The 19,407-nt window shown below is 52.8% G+C and overlaps 2 protein-coding genes across 8 annotated transcripts in view; both read right to left on the bottom strand.

Moving 5' to 3' along the window:
• LEMD2 (LEM domain nuclear envelope protein 2) overlaps positions 1 to 8,207 on the bottom strand; it is a 33,831-nt gene extending 25,624 nt beyond the window's left edge. For both annotated transcript variants that reach the window (XR_005199060.1, XM_017522644.1), the window contains exons 1-3: positions 7,408 to 8,207; positions 5,476 to 5,516; positions 2,804 to 2,879 (exon numbers count right to left, since the gene is read on the bottom strand). Coding sequence is in view for 1 of the 2 variants with exons in the window: in XM_017522644.1 (XP_017378133.1) it covers positions 2,804 to 2,879; positions 5,476 to 5,516; positions 7,408 to 8,161 (871 nt within the window). In the remaining variant the exon portion in view is untranslated. The remainder of the gene's footprint in view (positions 1 to 2,803; positions 2,880 to 5,475; positions 5,517 to 7,407) is intronic.
• A 5,717-nt stretch (positions 8,208 to 13,924) lies between these two features.
• Positions 13,925 to 19,407, bottom strand: part of MLN (motilin) — a 9,233-nt gene continuing 3,750 nt past the window's right edge. For 2 of the 6 annotated variants that reach the window (XM_037736273.1, XM_037736274.1), the window contains exons 3-7: positions 18,396 to 18,512; positions 17,514 to 17,561; positions 15,022 to 15,078; positions 14,759 to 14,861; positions 13,925 to 14,091 (exon numbers count right to left, since the gene is read on the bottom strand). In XM_037736273.1, coding sequence (XP_037592201.1) covers positions 14,081 to 14,091; positions 14,759 to 14,861; positions 15,022 to 15,078; positions 17,514 to 17,561; positions 18,396 to 18,512 — 336 coding nt within the window. In that variant the 3' untranslated portion in view covers positions 13,925 to 14,080. Of the gene's footprint in view, positions 14,092 to 14,758; positions 14,862 to 15,021; positions 15,079 to 15,679; positions 15,838 to 17,513; positions 17,562 to 18,395; positions 18,513 to 19,407 lie in introns of those variants that run through there. The other 4 variants (XR_005199058.1, XR_005199059.1, XM_017522643.2 and 1 more) reach the window with 4 other exon arrangements.

The following is a 19,407-nucleotide window of genomic DNA, read 5'->3' as shown; positions in this document are numbered from 1 at the left end:
GGCACCACGGGGATTCTGACTCATGACACGGGCAGGCAACCTAGAATGCCAGGCCTATTGTCTTGAGGGGCCCCTTGGAGGAAGAGGATGTCTGTGTGCTGGGCAGTGGGGCCTCAGCGTGGCACACCAAGGGGCAGCTCCCCCGAGCGGCTCTGGAGGCCTGCTCCCATAGGATGGAGCTGGCAGCCTCCCGCTTAATCCTGCCCAACCTCTCCGGTCCAGTCCAGGGGTCATCTCTTCTGGGAAGCCTTCAGCCCTTGGGGGCCTTTTGTTTGGTGAAATGACCCCAGACATGGTGGCCTGCCACAGCCCTCAGCTCTCGCTCCCATGCTGTGGTTTGCCTGACTCCCTGAGAGCAGGGAGGGCACAGGGCCAAGCACGCACACTCTTCTTAACACATGTGCGTGGCCTGACTGCCTTGACTGCACAGCCTGAGAGGCTTCGGGTGGCCGGTGTCTGTGTGTCTGCATGCTGGGGGGAGTGAGCAGCTGAAGGTCACATTTTAAAATCTTGAAACTGAACTGAACCTGTCCCCCACCCCCAACACAGCCAAATCCTCCTACTTCAAAGTTGATCTTGACCCCAGGGGTCCCCTGAGATGGAGTTGTCGTCTAGCATCCTCCTGTTTCCACCAGGACTCTTCCTGCCCTTGCCAAGTCTGCCTGGACCACCTAGATGGCTTCCTAATTCGGTTCCTCCTCTCCCCTTTCCAATCCAGTTGTTTTGTCGATAACGCTTGAAAATGATTCTGTTTAAATGACACTGCACCACTCAGGCTGCTACTGTATTTGCCTTCCTGGCACCTGGCTCTCAGCATGATACTCCCTCACTCAAAGCCTCTCTGGCCCTCACTGCCTGCCAGATCAAGCTCTGGTGGCCTGGCATCCAAGGCCATCTATGGGGGGGTGCAATCAACACTTCCAAACTTCATTCCCTCATTCTCCCCTTCCTCCATGAAGGTGCTGTTTCCCATGCGACATGTCATTCCCTGCCACTTTGGCTTGCCCTTCCCCACATACACATAACCAGTCTTACCTGGGTTTCAGGGCCTGGCACAGATGCTACCTCCCCTGTGACACTCTCCTGACTGCTCCAGCTAAAAGGCGTTGTGCCCCCTAGAACTTCTGGCCTCTTGGTTCTTGTCTAATTACATTTTAAGTTACCTAGTGGTCAGGGAAGTAGGTGGCCTGTCTCTTCTTCTAGACCCCAAGCACCTTGCAGGCAGGACCTGGAGCTTAGTTATCTCACATCCTGCAAGGGCGAGCACACTGCCCAGCCCACGGCAGATCCCTACAGGAGACGAGGGGAGGGGCTGAAGACTACTAGAGAGCTTCTGCCAGGCATGGCACACTCCTGTCTCAGTGAGGTATGTACCTCCAAGGCCACCCCCCAGGCTTGTCAGAGGGCAACAGGTGGCAGTGCTCTTGAGGGCATAAGGCAGGACCACACAGGGAGGGTGGGATGGAAGAGAAATATCTACTAGGACCCAATTTCGAGCAGAGCTTCTCAACTTTAAGGTGCACTCAAATCCCCTGGGGATCTGAAGAGACAGACTCTGATTCACTGGGTTTGGCATGAGACCTGTGATTCTGAATTTCCAGTGAGCTCCCACGTGATGCGGATGCTATGAAGTCCTTGGACCACAATTGAGACACAAAGGTTTGAAATACCCTCTTAGGCCAGAAATGACATTCCAAGGACCTGGGCCATATAGAGGAAGTCCTATGATGACTGTGATGCTATGAGCAGGAGCCCCAGTACCTGTCTCTCCTCCAGGTGCTCACGGATGCCTCCCCTACCATCTCAATCTCCCACTTTCAAGAGAGAGGAGGCAGAAGAGCTGATGCTCATGAGATTGACCCTGAGGACTGAGGGCCCAGGTCAAGTCTACCCGGCCCCAATTTCCCAGTGAAACCTTAGATAAGGGTTGACTTCACAATCCTAAGACCTGTCCTCTTACCCCACAGGTAAGAGGTGCCTCTTGAATACCCCTTAAGATGGAACTGCTCTGTCTGGTTCTTCTGTCCAGCATATGTAACACAAGGCGCATGTGCTGATATTCACCTGTGTCAGCTGCGAGTGATTCTGAGAGCCTCCTGGATGCCAGGTATTGGGGAGGACACAATAATGCAGGTGACGTCTCTGGCCTCAAGGAGTAAGTTCACCAAATAAAACAGTAGAGTATGCATTTTCAGGGGCATTTCAAAGAGGAGCTGAGAATGCCCTCCTTTAGAGGATAGCACTTGACTCTCATTTGTAGAGAACAGATAGACCCAAGAGCCCTTGGTGGGACAGGGAAACAAAGACCCTGAGAGGACCAGGGACTCTGTCCAAGATGGTTGTCAGGACCAGATGTGACGCCGGGGCCCACCACACAGACTGACTGCTATCTGCATAGGCAAGAGGACTCTCCACGGACCAGCCAACCATCTGGTTCAGAGGGTCCCTCTAGGATGGAGGATACAGATTCTGACAACACTTGGGGCCTGGCCCCTTCCAATGCCAAACAGACCCCCCAAAGCATTAGGTATTGGGCATCTGCAGGAAGGCCTGTGCATGTGCCAGGACCTCCCTTAAAGAGGGGCAAGAATCAAAACTGTTTTGTTCAAACACAAGGCTTATAAAAGATGTGCCTGAGTGGGGAAGCGAGAAGGTGAGACTCAGCTTCTGAATATGCCTTCTGGGAGACAACCAGGGAGTGTCTTCCCCAGCCAGCCTCAGTGTAGCTAATCAGCCTGGCGAACCAGGACAGCAGCCCATAGCTCTTGCAAGGGGAATCTTAGGACTTACGTGACTTACTCACCAGCTTGGATGGCCAGGAAGTTGTAGAGTTCGTGCAGCAGCTCCAGCAAGGCTGCCTTCTGCTTGGCCTGACAGAACTGAAAAGGCACGGGACAAGTGGTCAACAAGGAGGGGTGGGTGGGAGGGGTCTGTCTTTACCTCTCCAGCCACACTGTCAAATACTAAGCAGCAAGGAACATCTACTACCTTTACAAAATAGAAACAAATTCTGCCAAGTGCTGGGGCCAGGGAGAGAGTTGATAAATAGTGGTTCAACTGCCTGAGAAAGACCTTGGAGAAGCAGAGGCAGAGCTGAAAAGCAGACACTGTAACCAAGGAGCTGCATCCCAGAGGCTCCTGGCTCCTGCCTTCCCCTTGGAATGATGAACAGCAAGAGGACTGAGCAGAGGCAACGTGGTGGGGGGATGATGCAGTTGCTCGGCTGCCTGAGACGGAAGAGCAACTGCCGAGCTGGGTGGGGACAGGGCAGAATGTCTGCAGCTGCTATTTCGTTACCCTTTAGGGGAATCTCAGGGCCCTCATCTGAGTAAGGATTGTGGTAGGATTCAGTGAGAACTCAAACCACTCAGCAGAGGCTGCTACCACCTAAAGGAAACAGGAGGACAGACGGTACCAGACAACGAGACGGCCTGATGAAGACAACACACCCACTCCCAGCCTGTCCCCACATATTCGACAGCACAAAGGCAGAAAGAAAAACACAAAGTGTCACAGTCTTCAACGGCCCAAAAGGGAAAGAACACGAATCTGAAATTCAAATGCCCGTCTGCAATCTCAGTGAGCCTGGAGCTATACAAAGAATAAAACTTTCAGCAAGAGCCTCACCAAAGCCAAGAAACATGTCCCGACCTGCTTGCTCTTGTGTACACTCTCCAGAAAGGTGCCCCATGAAATCTCAGTGCCACAAAGCCTGCACTGAGATGGCCCAGCCCCTGCTTTTGATGCTCTGATGAAGATTTGAATGGTTACAAATATGGAATATCTGCATCTGAAGCCCTCGCTGGCAGGTGTGGAACGTCATCTGCCCACGGAGCACATCTGTAGTGAGGACCTAGAGGGTGCCTGCCTGGGCTCACTCAAGTGGGGCATGAGTGTGTCCAGATCAGAAGCAGCCAGGGAACAAATGTGCCATTCACTTGTGGGTCTGATTCATTTAGAGATGTGAAGGACCAAGAAATAGAAACCGTGGAACCTTTTCTTCATTAAAAGACAAACAAGCCAGGCGCAGTGGCTCAAGCCTGAAATCCCAGCACTTTGGGAGGCCAAGGCGGGTGGATCACGAGGTCAAGAGATCGAGACCATCCTGGTCGACATGGTGAAACCCCGTCTCTACTAAAAATACAAAACATTAGCTGGGCATGGTGGCATGTGCCTGTAATCCCAGCTACTCGGGAGGTTGAGGCAGGAGAATTGCCTGAACCCAGGAGGCAGAGGTTGCGGTGAGCCGAGATTGCGCCATTGCACTCCAGCCTGGGTAACAAGAGTGAAGCTCTGTCTCAAAAAAATAAAATAAAAATAAAAATAAAAAAGACAAACAAAACTAACTGCATTGAGAAGTCTTACAGAAAATTATTTTCTCCTGGTTTTAAGTCTTCAAATTCCAGCTTCCCTCTGGCTGCCTGTGTTTCTGGGCTACTTCCTCTCATCATCAACTATCGTTTTTATGATAGAAGGCTGATTAAACTTGTTATGATTCTGTTTTTACAAAACAATTGGGAAGCAAAGATATTTGGTGGATGAATGCAATAAATGGATATAATAAAACACCCCCAACTATGACACATCAGAAGCCAAAGAGAAATTAAAAACGGTTATCTGCACCAGGATGCCCCTCAATAACATGGGTAAGACAGTAAATGCAGGGGTGGCCAGAGGACCATGCGTCATTTTCTTTCCCAGACCCTGGGCTTCTAGAGATGTTAACTAAGGGCTTGGGAGGCCGGGCATTGCACGCTTAATAATTAGACTACTAAGTCATGCCCTCTGGCAGCACAAGACTCCTCCTGGTAAGATTTATGACCTGAAAATTTATTGCCCTGTATCTTCCCCAGACTGTCACCAGAACCAGCATCCCAGCTCCTTGATAACGCTGCTTTCATGATTCATAAACGAATGGGGCTGCTCGCCTTCCCCAAATATTATTTGTAGGGAATATTAGAGCTTCATAAAACAAATCTAAATGTAGACTAAGAGGGCTAATTCCACTAAAGATGTGTTTCAAACAAACTCCCTATGTTTCAAATCAGAACAGCATTTTCAGAGCCACAGCTGCACCACCAGAGAGAATGTGGAATTGAGAACCTGGCCTCCTGAGGCTGAGAAATGCCAGCCGTTCCTCCCAGCGCCAGGGAGCTTGAGAGGTCCTTAACAACAACCTACTACATCCCCCTAGATTGACTCAGGCAGAAGATCAAAGTCCCCGATGCTACATTTGATGGGAAAGCGTCCATAACAAGCCCAAGGTTGGATTTTGGGAGCTCAGTTCTATTTCAAGTATTCCTTCACTGCCACAATTGAGCCTGACACAAACATCACAGAACACGATATGATTCTGGTACATTACAGGAAGCACTCCCTGAAAATGGTCCTATTCTTTTTCTGGGGCAGTTTACCTCCTGATGGATGCTAATATCCTCAGGAGGAATAATAAAAGCCAGAGAAACTCAAACTCACCTCATCTGTTTTTCTCTCACAGTCCACTGGCAATAACTTCACTGAGACCAAGAAAAGAAACACAAAGGAAATTAAGTGTGGGTTGAGAAAGGAATACAAAAAGAGACTACTTAAAACATTCAGGGGGTGGGAAGCATCGCCAAGCCAAGGGTGGGTATTAAAAAGATGCCATCTAAGGAAGGCACTTTTAAAATGCAGACAGTAAAACGTAAGGGTATCCAAACCCTGGATTAAGAATTAAGAGAGCGGGGCCCTTGTCACAGCTGAAAATGACCAGCTAAAGGTTCTTGGGCAACTCAGCCACTGTGAACCTCTGTTTCCTCGCTTGTAAAATGGGATCAAATGGGCCTTCCCGGCTTAACTCAGGGAGTTAGGCCCAAACAAAACAAAATACAGGACAGTTTTGTAAACTGTAAACAATGATATATTAAACAGAGATTAACACCATAACGGGAGGGGAAGTCCAGGTAAACACCAGCATATATTTTAGCGCTGTTGTCTTAAAGCATCTCAGCAGTGAGTAGCAGCTGCGTGATACTGTTTGACATCTCCAGTGTAGATACAGTACCACGACACTCCCAAGTCTGCTTAATTTCTCTAGCAGGTCGACAGACTATTCACATAGCTGATAAACTGCTCTGGTAGCGGGGAAATCATTTGGGTGTCTGCACACAAGTCTGTGATACCCTTGCCCACAGACCTGCACACTCCCAAACATCCGTGCGCCACACCAGCTAAGACACACTGTAGCTTTTTCCTGTATTTCGGCAGTTCCTGCTAGGCATGGAAGGATGCGGTCTTGGCTGGAAGCTGGGAACAGTATTAGTCACACTCATGCTTTGTAAAGAGTATTAAAACTTGGCCAGGTCTGGTGGCTCACGCCTGTAATCCCAGCACTTTGGGAGGCCGAGGTGGGCGGATCACGAGGTCAGGAGTTTGAGATCAGCCTGACCAACATGGTGAAACTGTCTCTACTAAAAATACAAAAATTAGCTGGGCGTGCTGGCATGCACCCGTACTCCCAGCTACCCAGGAGGTTGAGGCAGGAGAATCGCTGGAACCCAGGAGACAGATGCTGCAGCGAGCCGAGATCGTGCCATTGCACTCCAGCCTGTGGAACAAGAGCGAAACTCCGTCTCAAAAAAAAAAAAAAAAAAAAAAATTGGTGAACTACGGAGGCCCTTTATACCTAAATGTATAATGAAATGATCTCTATGTTTCATTTCAAGAAACACAATCTTCAGCTATTCCAAGCCTGTATCCTGCAGACCTCTCACTGGCATGTCTAATCACGTAACTTAAGTGTGGACAGAAGGATGGCGGCGAGCATCCTTAAGTCAGTCTTTCTCTTCACACACTTCATGAGGGTGCTACAAGCAATGGTAAGCACCTCCCGCTGCTATCAGTTGACAAAGGGGGTCCCTGTGGTTCAAAGAAGTGGAGAGTGGACTTTTTGGTGCTGCAAAGCTGGGACCCCCAACCAGATCCCATCTGTGGGCCAGTGAAATCTGGAGTGCCTTCAAATATGCACTAAATGTGTGAGTAAGCCAGAGGTCAAAAGGGAAGAACCGAAAAGGATGAAGTGAATCTGTTAGAGGAGGTGTTGCTTCCTCTCCAGGGAGAAAACCAGAGGCTAGGGGAGCAGTGACTACAAATGAGGACTGCTCCCAACTTGTGATTGAAAGGGAGACGTTAGAAGGGAGGGCTGGGGCAGAAAAGGGGAACAGGAGAAAGTGAAGGCAGAAATTATTGCAGACGCAGAGAAGCCTTGGCTCTCTCTTCCCACAGCTGGAAAAAGGAAGGCCTGGAAATGAGAAGACAGAGGCAGCTGACAAGGCGGGGAGTGCGCGGCCTGGCGCCGACAGGAACGGGTGGTCGTCTGGCAGACACACGCGCCCCCAGGGCCCTCCCCTGCGCCGGCCCGGGACGTACTGTTGTCCTCCGCCTCCTGCGGCGCCGAGGGCTTGCCCATCTTCACCCAGAGGATGCCCAGGAAGACGAGCAGCAGCCCCAGGCTGGCCCAGAGCAGCAGCCGAGACAGCCAGCGCTCCAGCCGGCGCCCCACCTCGGGCCGGGCCCTCGCCGTGCCAGCAGGGCCCGCTCGAGTAGCCCTCAGGCCCGGGCGCGGGTCGGGGCCGAGGAGGCCGGAAGGCAGCCGCGCCGGGGCCGGAGATGCTGCCCACCAGCGGCGGGCCGCGAGACCCGGGCCCTGCGCGGCCCTGTCGGGCGTCCGGGCGTCCTCGTCCTCCTCGGAGCTGCCCCGGACCGAGGCGCGGCGCCTGAGCTGCGCCGGGCGGGCAGGATAGGCGAGGCCGCGGCTCCCTACCCAGGAAGCCGCGGAGGGCCGGATATCGCCGTAGGCCCCAGGAGTCGCGTAGGCCAAGCTGGAGGTCGGCTGGGAGAGCCAGGGCTCCGCCCGCAGAGAGGCCGCGGCGGGCCGGGCGCGCAGCGGCCCATCCTCGCGTAGCCTGGCCTCTTCCCGCAGCCGGGCCTCTTCCCGCGGCCGCTCCTCGCCCCGCGGCCGGGCCTCCTCCCGCAGCCGCTCCTCGTCGCGCAGCCGGGCCTCGCCCCGCAAGCGGCGCAGCTTGTTGCGGTAGACATCCCGGGTGGTGTCGGTGATGGGTCCTGGCTGGAAGCCCAGGGCCTGCAGCTCCCGCCGCAGTTCCAGGTCCGACAGGCCGGCCATGGCCAGGACGCCGCCCCCCGCCCGCCCCCAGCGCGCACCGCACCCGGAACTGCTCCCTCCCGCAGTCACGGCGGAGCGGGCGGGGCCCCGCGCCATGTTGGGAAGGTCGGTAGCCATGTTGGGAAGGTCGAGTCCGTCCGTATATCGGCCATGATAAGTAGGTCTGACGTGGCTTTCGGAGCCGCCATGATGGGAAGGTCCAAGAGGGATTACATTTTTGTTTTGTTTTGTTTTTCTCTCTCCGATCTTCCACTTCCCTTTGTTTGTTAGATCAAGCAGTATTACTCTCTGAGCCCTCCGACCCTAGCTTTGCCTCTAGCACGTGGTAAGCATTCAATAAAGTCGTGTTAATTTAATGGATGAATTGCTTAATGGTGAAAGAAGTCACTGCCACGAATGGACAGACAGGATCATGCGCCTATCTCTGGGCTTGGGGACTGATGTGCGATCCGGTTTTATTTGGGCTGTACAGTACACTCCAGGCATGCTCCGAGACACTATTCCGACTTCGGGTGTGTTAACTGGGCGACACTGAGCACCAAGTAGGTGCGATCCCTGCCTTAGGACAGACACTCGCCTCTGAGGAGTGCCAGCCTGGAGAGGAGGCAGCTTCCATGGTGGAGGCAGAGGAGCCAAACGCCCTTGGGCTCGCGTGGGCAGTTGAGGCTTCTCTGCGGAGGCCTGTGTCTGCGTAATGAGATTTTCACAAGGAGATGTGGGTGATAGAAGACTCCAGAGATCCACGGTCTTGTAGCCTCACTGATGGTTTAGGATGTGGGTTTTGGAGCCAGACACTTTGATTTCAAATCCCTATTCACAACTATTAGATGTGTGAGCATACTGTTAACATTGCTACCTGTTTTCCCGTAAACCTCAAGGAGTCGCTGTGAGGATTAGAACAGGTAGTTTGGCTAAGGTGCTTGGGACAGTGCCTGGCACACGCTCGTGTGTGTTTATACTGAACCCACATCTTTGCAGTCTCCGGTGTTGTGTAGAGCCTCCCACAGGGCAGGTGATTTGGTTACATGAAATGAAGGCTCTTAGCAGGAATCCCCTAAGGGAAGCAAGGGAAGCTGTGGCAACTGGAAATAGAGCCAGTTTATAATCTTCCTTCCACTCCCATTCCCAAACATTTATTGCTGGCCCAATAGGTTCCATCCATTTCTACCCCTGCGGTTCCAATCTCCCTTTCCCCCAGGCCCCTCCTCCCTGGAATCCCCTTGGATTCCTGTCCCAACAGCCCCCTTGCCCACTCCCCACTAGATCCCTCCCCTCCCTGGCACCCTGGGCACCGCTATGCTCTGTCCAGGTTTTGCATTCCTGCCACTTGCTCCACTTCAAGGGTGTTCAACACGGGCCACAATTGCTGGGAAAATTACAGCCTCGGCTTGGTCAGCTTCTGCTGTTAGCCTCCCCATCTCCCCGGACTTAGCTGCTCCCATGTGGTGTGATTTCTCTCACCAAGTGTTGTTTTCCTTTTCTCTGCCTGTGTTTGCACGGAATGCCATGAATTTGATATAGTGATTGCCTAACACATATACCACATAATAGTATTTTATTTCTTTCTGAAGCACTGTTTGCATGACAAATGAGTTGGTAACATTTGTGCAACTCCTGGCAGCTGTGTGGTTCAATATATAAAGAATGAGCCTTTCAGCATCAGTACTGGCCCCACGTATTCTAAGAGGGCTTGAAACTAATGCTTAAACAAAGTTATCGTTACACCATTTCACAGAGTTATGGTCTATTTTATCACAATGGATCTCAGGGCGATTTAAAAATACGGACTGAGCTGGAGCCACCCCAGTGGTGGCACGCAGTGTGGGCTTTGTCGGCTTCCTTGTGTTTGGGGACACTGCTGTCGCTCCACACATCCAGGGTCAGGTGGCCCACAGTCCCTCCCCCAGAACGCTGTTGTCTTCCCTCCGGCACAGAACCACTGTGCTTGCAGTTGTGAGCCTTGGCCACCCATGGCCAGCTCTCCTACCTCCACGGTGGCTTCTGGCTGTTGATGGTCTTGTTTGGCAGGATCTTACAGGCAAGCGTGTGGGCGTGCACCAAGGGGCACCCAGCGGCCACTTAACAGCGAATTTGCTGATCAATGCTTCCCTTCCCTGCTGTCTCTGAGAAGGAACCTTGCAAGTTAGCCAGGCGTTCCTCCCAGTTTATCCTGAACTCGCCGCTCCAGTCACGTTCCTGCTCAGATTTATAGCCTCTTTGGTTTAGTGAAGTTGGCGTGTTGCTTTTTGCTTTCCTCCGCACAACCATCCACACACTCCCCTCCACTTGGAAGGGCTCGACCTCAGCTCTTCTTTGCCACCGCTGCCCCTTCAGGAGCTGCCCACGAAGCCCGCCGGGGCTTCTAGGAGCCAGCCTTTCTGTGCCTTCAGCCTGGCTCTCCTGCTGGGCCTGTCCACCATGGGAAGGCATATTGTAAAGAAAAGGGCAGTATTGCAAAGTCAGAGGCTGCTCTGCATGCCCTCCTTTCTCGTCATTTTGCTGTGGGATGTTTTTTTTTTAAGGTGAGCAGCAGCTCAGGCTGTGGTCGGTCTTCCTGATGTATTAAAGGCGGAGGAGGAAAAAGAAGCTCCAATGTCTAAATCTGCTTAGTAACCACATCCACACATTTAGCAGAGGTGAAGGGCTGCTCGGAGCACGCTCTGGATTCCCGGAGGGCTGCCACGCTCCCCTCCGTCCCGCTGACCTCTCTCTGTCTTGGCAGAGCCTTATAATAATCACAGCTATAAATCTTTTAGTGGGTTCCATTCTCCTCCTCCTGCAAAAAGCCCTGCATGCATTTATCAGGTCCTCAAAGATACTCAGGGACCAGGGACTCGTCCTTGATCCACCTCATCAAGGGCCTCATATATCGCCTCAGCTACTCAGGGCTTCCTTCAAACTACATCATAGGTGGCATTACAGTGGGGGCAGGGCACTGGGAGACTGTGTTTGAAAAGGGGGGGCCATCTGGGTCTCAGATTTGGACTGGAATGACCCCAGGAGCACCCAGCTTCTTGTTGCTCCATCTCAGTGCCTTATGGAAGAGGAGGGTACTCTTTTTGTCTCTCTCTAGGTCTGGGGGTGCGTCAGCTAAGGGGGGAAATGGAGTCACAGAGCATTGCCAGAATGGTATTTCATACGCTGTTGAAAATTAAACAGATCTCTCACTCTTCTGACTGCTCTCACACTTTGATATCCATGAGTAAGAGTTCCTTTAAAGGCATGAAATACATTACCCAATGTCAATAACAAATTGTGTATGAAGAAAAATGTAATGCTTTGAGAATATTTTCTTTGGGGCTTTGTCCATGATTAGATTAAATTACAGCTTACAGATAGCAGGCAATTACTCTTTGCTTTTTTTTACTTTTTTTTTCTTTAGATGGAGTTTCATTCTTTGTTGCCCAGGCTGGAGTACAGTGGAGCAATCTCAGCTCACTGCAACCTCCGCCTCCCCTGTTCAAGCGATTCTCCTGTCTCAGCCTCCTGAGTAGCTGGGATTACAGGCATGAGCCCCTAGACCTGGCTAATTTTTGCATTTTTAGTAGAGAAAGGGTTTCACCATGTTGGCCAGGCTGGTCTTGAACTCCTGACCTCAGGTGATCCGCCCACCTCAGCCTCCCAAAGTGCTGGGATTACAGGCATGAGCCATAGCACCCAGCCTACTCTTTGCTTTTAACTATTCAATTTCATGGCAAATCCACATAGCTCAGTAATGCTAAAGTCACACTGATGTGGTTACCCAGAAAATACCTCATCATCTCCATTTTGTGAAGCTAGGTTTAAGTTGTGCTGTCAAGACCTGTGGTACTGTTAAGTGTAAGGGGCATTCCAGATGAACACGGGCTAATCCCGACCTCCGGGGGCTTTTCTGCAGGAATGGCATCTTTGCCAGTAATCTCCTGGTTACTCTGGGCACCCTCCCTGTCTCTGTTCCTGGCTGGTCTCCAGTCCTACTTATTCTCTTGCTTTAAGCAGGAGCATGTCTCTTTTCTTCTGTTTTCTGAAAACATGGTCATTTTCTTTATACTCAGCTCACAGAATCCTCCCCAATCTACTCCCAGTTTTAATTTCTTCCAAGGCTGTGGATATCCCATAAGCAATCGAGTCGGCTGTCCTGGAAACTGGAGGGCTTGTTGGTGAAAAAAGAATTATTTGAGCCGATTGCGAGAAATCGAACAGTGGCAGGAGGAGGAAAAGGAGAGAAGAAAGGAGCCGACACATCTAAACAAGCGGCCAGGGCACTGTGCATACAGATGTAGGTGGTAGCGGGGTCCCTGTTGCAGCTCATTACCAAGAAGCACATCAGAGGCCGCGGGGTGAGGGTCGGGGCTGTTGGGAGGCAGCGCTGAGCTTTGAACGGGGCTTTTCTGCAGAAAGGACAGTACCCTCTCCCTTCCCTGTGCTGTAGCTGTGGAACCAGTTCCCACCTAAACAGTGCAGACCGCCTGGGCAGAGTCTCCTGGGGGCTCCATGTCCCTCCGAGGTGGGTGTCTGTTTCAACGAGAGGCTCTTCCACACCCAGAATCTCAGGGAAAATTTCCCAGCCGGTGTTGGGGCTACGCCCCAGAAATGGGCACCCCCTGCTGGTGATGGGGAAAGGCGGTCTTGCTACAGGGACAGATTCCAGCTGAGGGTGAGGTTTTCCCCAGGGAAAGGGACCGCCGTGAGCAATCTCGTTTCTCTGCGTCTTGGAGTGTGTTACAGAACATGGGGTGAACTGGCATGGAGCTTGGAAAGGCAGGGAGGAGTCTTGGATCCAGAACTTCCCCGGCAGCAGGCTTTATAGATTTCCGTGTCTCCCCCGCCGCCCCCTGCATGCCCTCCTGCCGCAGCCCTCTCTCTCTCTCTCTCTCTCTCTCTATTACAGGGCGTCTTGGCAGCATTTCCTGGGAACGGGTGGCCGCTCCGGGGTTGATCAGGATATGTGCTGGAAGTGTGTGTGAATGTGCAGCATGACCGGGGTGGGGGCCCATGCAAAGTTTGGGTGTTTCTCAGGAGAAGTCAGAGCACCTCAAACGAGGATCCCTTGTTTAGCATTGGAGTTCTTCTGGTGACTCTTTCTGTGGCTAAGCCCAGGTGGAAATGCAGAATGGACACCGTGTCTAATTGCTGATAACCTATGGATGGGGGGAGCTGCAGTTCTGATGTGGCCCTAGTTTATAAATAAATGAGCATTCATTAATGTAAAATTAAAGTAGAATGAAATTTCCCATCCAGTTTTGTTGAGAAGGCAGAAATAAGTGGGTTGGCTGTGTAATTTTGCTGCGGATGCTGGAGCTGGTAGTCACAAGGTGATAATAACAGTGATTTGCTCTCTGCCCGTGCCTCCATCCCAGATCTCAAGGCGGATATTACCACCTTGGTTTTGCACAGGCTCATTGAGGTTAAAGGGCTGGCTGGAAGTTACTCAGCAAGGGGTTGAGTGCAGAGGCCCTAAAATTCTCTGACCCGTTAGACCTTGAGCGTGTCAGTAAACTACAAATGGACCGAGACCTGGGAGACCTGAATTCCAGTCCTCACTCTGTCACTGACTCCATGTGTGGGCAAAAAATGATCAGTTTCCTCACCTGTCATGGAAGGGCCAGTGAGAGTCTTCCAGTTGTTTGGATGTGAGTTACTATTTGAACTTAGAACTCACAAAAGCACAGAATGCTAATGCAAAGCATCTTTTGTGGCCCACTTTCTCTGAGCTTCACTTTCCCCCCTTTTTCTCGAGACCTGAGTTTGCCCTTTGGAAATTAAAATATTAAATAAGAGTCATTTCTGTATATTTCATGCTTTATTTGCTGGAGGGGGATTTGCTTTGGAAAGGGTGTTTTCCTTCCAGGCCCAGCTGGCAGGCTGTGCAAATTCCCAGGGCCTCACTCAGGTGGGAGAGGCCTCCCAAATCTGTCCACCTTCTTCCCAGCGTGGCTGTCACTTGGTTGCTGGGGAAAAGCAGAGGTTTGCAGCTCAGTACCGTCAGCAGGTCTGCTTATGAAGCCGCCCTCTGCAACCTGGCTGCAGGTTGGAGGGAGGAGGGGGCAGCAGGGTAGGCTGGGCAGGAGGGTGGGAGGTTTTACAGGGAGCCTGGAAGCTGTCTGTAGCCTGGGGCAAGTCATTTAACCTCTCAGTTTCTCCATCTCTAACAGCACTTCCTTGAGTCTCTCCTCTCCTGGGGACTACGAGAAGTAATTAGTGGCTGTTTGTCAGTGGAGATCTAGCCTTGCTCAAGTAACTCGGGCAGACCTTGAACTGGGCAAGGCCAAATGGGGCTGAGGATTTTAATTTGCAGAACGAATGGGCGGGGGAAAACCGCACCAAGGTTTCCTTCGGAGCAATCACCCTGTGGTGGTATTTTGGGAGGGAGTGAAAATATCTGGAGCAGGGAGTGGGGTGGGTTAATGGGAACCCCGCCTGAGAAGCCCCTCCCTGGAGAACTGGGACTCCACAGCCACCAGCAGGTATTGCAGCATAGCGCAGGGAGAAGACAGCTTCACATTCTCAAGTGCAAAGCAGCCAAGCAAATCCCACCCTGAAACCCTGCCTCTGGAGTATTAATGCCAGGGCGGGCGGAGGCCGGCCTAGCCGCAGAGACGCCCCCCCTCCCTGTACCGTGCTGGGGCCGCTTCTCGCTCAGCAGCCCTTCCAGGGTGGCCCGGTACTTTTCCAGCTGCCTGGAGTTCATCCTTATTCCAATTTCCACAGGAGCAGTTAGCTGTGAAATAAGGCAGTGTTAACAACAAGGGAGAGGTGTGGAGAGGGCCCTTAACCCCTGGGTGTCCTACAGGTGGCAGGAGGGACCCATGGGAGCCACGCCAGCCTGTGGACCCCCCTAGGGATGGCTGGGAGTTCTGCCACCTTCCCCTAATTCTAACCAGAGGTTTGGATCCTGAAGGTCGCTGAGTCCTGCTGAGAGGATCATCACACCTTCCCTAATGGGGAAATTGGGACAGGAGGCGTGGGGTCAGCAGGAATCCCAGCAGTCTTTTCTTAGGGGGAGGGAATTCACTCCCCCCTCAACGATAATAGCCAACATCATGGAGCCTCACCCATCTGCCATTCTAAGCGCTTTATGTATATTAACCTCTCAATAGCTCTGTGGGGCAGGGATGGTTAGTGTTCCCATTTTGCAGATGAGGAAACTGACGACAATGAGGTTGAGTCATGTGCTCAAGGCCACACAAGTGGTAAGGAGCAGAGGACGAAGACGTTACACCCAAGGGGCCTGGCTCCAGGGTCTGTGCCCAGGATCTCTAGCTCCCTTTCCTCGTGCTGTCTGGAGGCTCTCCACCAAAGGGGCAGCTGCAGCCTCGAGGCAGAGCCTAGGGTGCTGATGGATCTCTCCACAGCCCCCCAGAGCTTCCCGGGTCAATGGCTTTGCTGCACAAAGTAGCTGGCAGACTGGGAGACTCCTGGCCTCTTGGGAGAGTTGCCCTGGAGGAGCCCCAGCACCCCTTCCCCTGCCTCCTGCCCCCCACCGGGCCCCCTGGGGTGGAGGAATGGGCTTCCTAGACCCTTGGGGGCTCAGGGCACCTGAAGGGCATCTGAAGGGCTCCAGTGGGTCCTGCCTATGCCGTCCTTGGCTGTGGTTCTGCCTCTCCCTCTAGACCCTTTCACAGGGTCTCACTTGAACATGAGGAGCCTGGACTGGGCAATCCCAAAGGGCCCTCCCAGCTCTGCGTGTCGTGGTTCTGGGAGATGGAAAGAGGTGAGAGGTGCCTCACCCAACCCTCCCGGGAAGTCTGCATGGACATACCATATCTCTGGGCAACCTTGGCATTAGTGCCTCACTCAGGTGCAGGAGGCAATTCTGAGTGTGCTGCCCGTTTGCCAGCTGCTGGACCCCCTCCCAGCTCCCTCCGCGGGAGCCCAAGGAGCTGGGAGTGGATGTGGGGAAGGGAGCCCCACCTCACTGAGTGCCGAGTGTGGTGATGGCACCAGGTTGTTTTCTGGGCCCGATAGCATCTGGAAAGGTCACTGCCTGTGTCCGGTAGAGGTGGAAGTCCAGCTGGGTTCTGCCCTGACTCCTGTGTGGCGGTGACAAGACCCCTGCTCTCTGGATCTCAGTCTTCTCCCCCTCAGGCCCCTTTATGTGGAAGCGACCCACCCTCAGGCCTGGGCCTCTCCTCCTCCACCCACACCTGCCCCTCGAATGGCTCACCCACACCGAGCTTGAAATGCCCTCTAGCCATGGATGACTCCTGCATTGTGTGCCTCCAGCCCGCACCTGGCTCCTGAGCTGCAAACTTGTATGTCCCCTTGCCCGGGCAGTGTCGCTGCTTGGATGCCAGAGAGCTTCTCAGAGTTTTCAGGCTCGGTCTGACATCCTGACCTTCCTCCTGCCATCCTGCAGCCAACCACAGACTTCACTGTCTCCGTGACTGGCAAATCTGCCTTTCATGTATTCTGGCCCAAACCCTTGAAGTCAGTTTTCACTTTTTCCTTACGTCCTATATCTATTCTTTCAGCAAATCCTGTGGGCTTCTACCTCTAAAATATTTCTAAAACCCAGCCGGCACAGTGGCTCACGCCTGTAATCTCAGTACTTTGGGAGGTGGAGGCAGGTGGATCACCTGAGGTCAGGAGTTCGAAACCAGCCAAACCAACATGAAGAAACCCCATCTCTACTAAAAATACAAAATTAGCCGGGCGTGGTGGTGCATGCCTATAATCCCAGCTACTAGGGAGGCTGAGGCAGGAGAATTGCTTGAATCCAGGAGGCGGAGGTGTCGGTGAGCCGAGGTTGTGCCATTGCTCCAGTCTGGCAGCAACAGTAAAAGACTCTGTCTCAAAAAAAAAAAAAAAAATTCCCAAATCCAACCTCTTTGCCCTGCCTTCACCTAGACCACGTGCGGCCAACTCTCCTTCTCTTTTTCTCTGTCTCTCTTATGCTGTAGCAGCCTCCTCAGCGGCCTCTCTAATTCTGCCTTTGTCCTGTCCCTTCAGCCTGTTCTCCGCAGCTGGAGAGACCCCTTTAAAATGTAAATCAGATCCTGTCCCTCCTCTGCTCCAAAGCCCCCCAGGGCTCCCACTTCAGCAGAGTGAATGGACGGTCCAGTGGCCTGTGAAGTCCACAGTCGTCCCCCACCCCCGCATCAGTCTCTGGCCTCCTTACTCTTCCTTAATGCACCAGGCCCTTTCCTGCCTCAGGACCTTGTGCTGGCTGCTCCTTCCGCCTGGAAGCCTCTTCCCCCCAAATCCCTGTGGTCACTGCCTTGCTCTCTTCGGTCTTTGTGCTGCTGCCTTCTCCTAAGAAGCCTGCTGTTCCCCATGGACTCATAACCCGCTGCATCTCCTGGCGGCTCTGTTTCCCTCAGTGGCACGTGTCGCTGCCTGCCACACTCCCGAGTTTGCTTGCTGTCTTTACCTTGTTTGTGGTCTGTTTCAGTCGTCCTAGGATCTTGTTTCTGCTTCCCTATGGAGTGTGAGCTCCAAAGGGCGGGGATTTTGTCTGTTCACTACCCTGTCGCCAGTGCCTGGAACGGTGCCTCACACCTAGTAGGGGCTCATTTCTTGATCACCCAAATAAACGAGTCTGAAATAAAATAGCTCACAGGACAAACTCAACAGCCCCCACGATCGGCCCTGGGTGTTGAGGCCCAGGGCTGGCTCCTGGGTGTCTGTCTGGGAGGGGAGGAACTGGCGCCCTCATCACCTCTCTCCTGAGGACCGTAGCGCCTCCTGCTGGCCTCTGGCCTCCACTTGTGCTGCCCTGGCTCTAAGTGGGCTCTGGTGACTTCCCTGCGTTGAATCCCCAGTGGTGCTGCAGGCAGGCCCTGCTTGGGCGGGCTACGCTGCCCTCTGGCCCTCTCGCCCTCTCGGCTCACTCCTGCCACAAGGGCTTGGAGCCCACCAGCACTCCTCTGCCTTTGCACTCGCTGTTCCTTCTTCTGCGAGGCCCTTGCTCCAGCTCTTTGCACAAGTGGCTCCTTCCCTTCATTCAGGTTTCAAATCAAATGTCATCTCCTCCAGGAGGCCTTCCCTGACCCATCTTGGGGACAAAGCAGCCCCCCAAACCCTACTCAGTCACTCTCCCTCCTACTTCCTTATCTGGTGCCTAAAATGGTTGATTTATCTAATTTAGTTTTTGGAGTCTGTCTCTCCCTATGAGGATGGATGTCTTGTTCACTGCTGCATCCTGGGACATTCTGAGGCTCACTGTGGCTCGTGGGCCCTGCCTCCTCGCCAGGCAGGGGAAGGCATGCCTGCTCTGAGCTTCTTCTCTCCATCATCCCCATTGTCTGCTCACCTTGATCATTTTGTTTTCTTCTTCCTCGATGGGCTCCGTGGGGTCTACAGGACCTTCCTCCCCAGACCTCTGCCATATACTCAGGGATTTCTTTTGCCCTTTATTCCGTTCCCTTTCCTAGGGGCAGAGCAGAAAATTGCACAAAACCACCCTCCCTCAATCCACCCTGATGACCCCTCGCCTGTCTCCTTCTGCCCAGGGTGCTAACCGCCCCAGGCTGCTACAGACGGAAAGAATCCCTTCCTCCAGGAGCGTCCTGCATGAGGAATCTCATATACTAACTAGGTGGCCCATGGATGGCCCTTGGGGTTGTCCACCCACAGGTCAACTTGGAGAGGAATCCACTCCTTTGTAGTTAAAACACTGCACCCAGATTGTTACTGTTAATTAACTTAAAAAGCTGGAAATAATGGCTGCCCTTCATGCATATTAAGTGGGAAAATGTGTCTTTCTTAGCAGAGAGCCTATAAAAAAGGTAGCGAGACAGCCTAGCCTGGGAGGGCGCCATGGGGTAGCCCAGGAACTCAGAGTCCCTGGGAGGTGATTTATAAGAGGCAAGGCAGGGTATAAATTATGGAGGAGGGAGTTTGCAGCTTCTTCATAAAATCCTGGTGCCTGACAATTATGAGGAGAAAAACCATGGAGCAGATTAATGCACAGTGTCCTTTGTTGCCATTTTGCTACTTTATGTTCCACCGAGTTTGACTGTTCCTGTCCAGCCACCAGTCTTGCCCATCGTACTGCTGGCCGGGTCCCCAAGTGCTGAGATCTGCATTCCTTGGCTTTCTCTAACGACACTCTCGGGACTCTGCTGTTGGCCTGCCCTGAGATGTGGTGATTCTAGAACACAGGGTCATCCTGGGGAGAGCATGCCCGCGTAGCGGAAGGTGTGTTGGGGCGTGCTGCTGTACCTACCAGTTTTCCATGTCTGCTTGAAGAAGGGGCTGGATTCAGCCTTGCCTCTGAAAAGAGCCCTGTCCACTGGGAATGTGGATCCCCCTACATTCCCCCC

This window comes from Cebus imitator, unplaced genomic scaffold (assembly GCF_001604975.1).
Source record: "Cebus imitator isolate Cc_AM_T3 unplaced genomic scaffold, Cebus_imitator-1.0 Scaffold24, whole genome shotgun sequence".
Taxonomy (NCBI): domain Eukaryota; kingdom Metazoa; phylum Chordata; class Mammalia; order Primates; family Cebidae; genus Cebus; species Cebus imitator.
The sequence above is the reverse complement of the archived record's forward strand: the minus strand, read 5'-3'. Positions and strand labels throughout refer to the sequence as shown.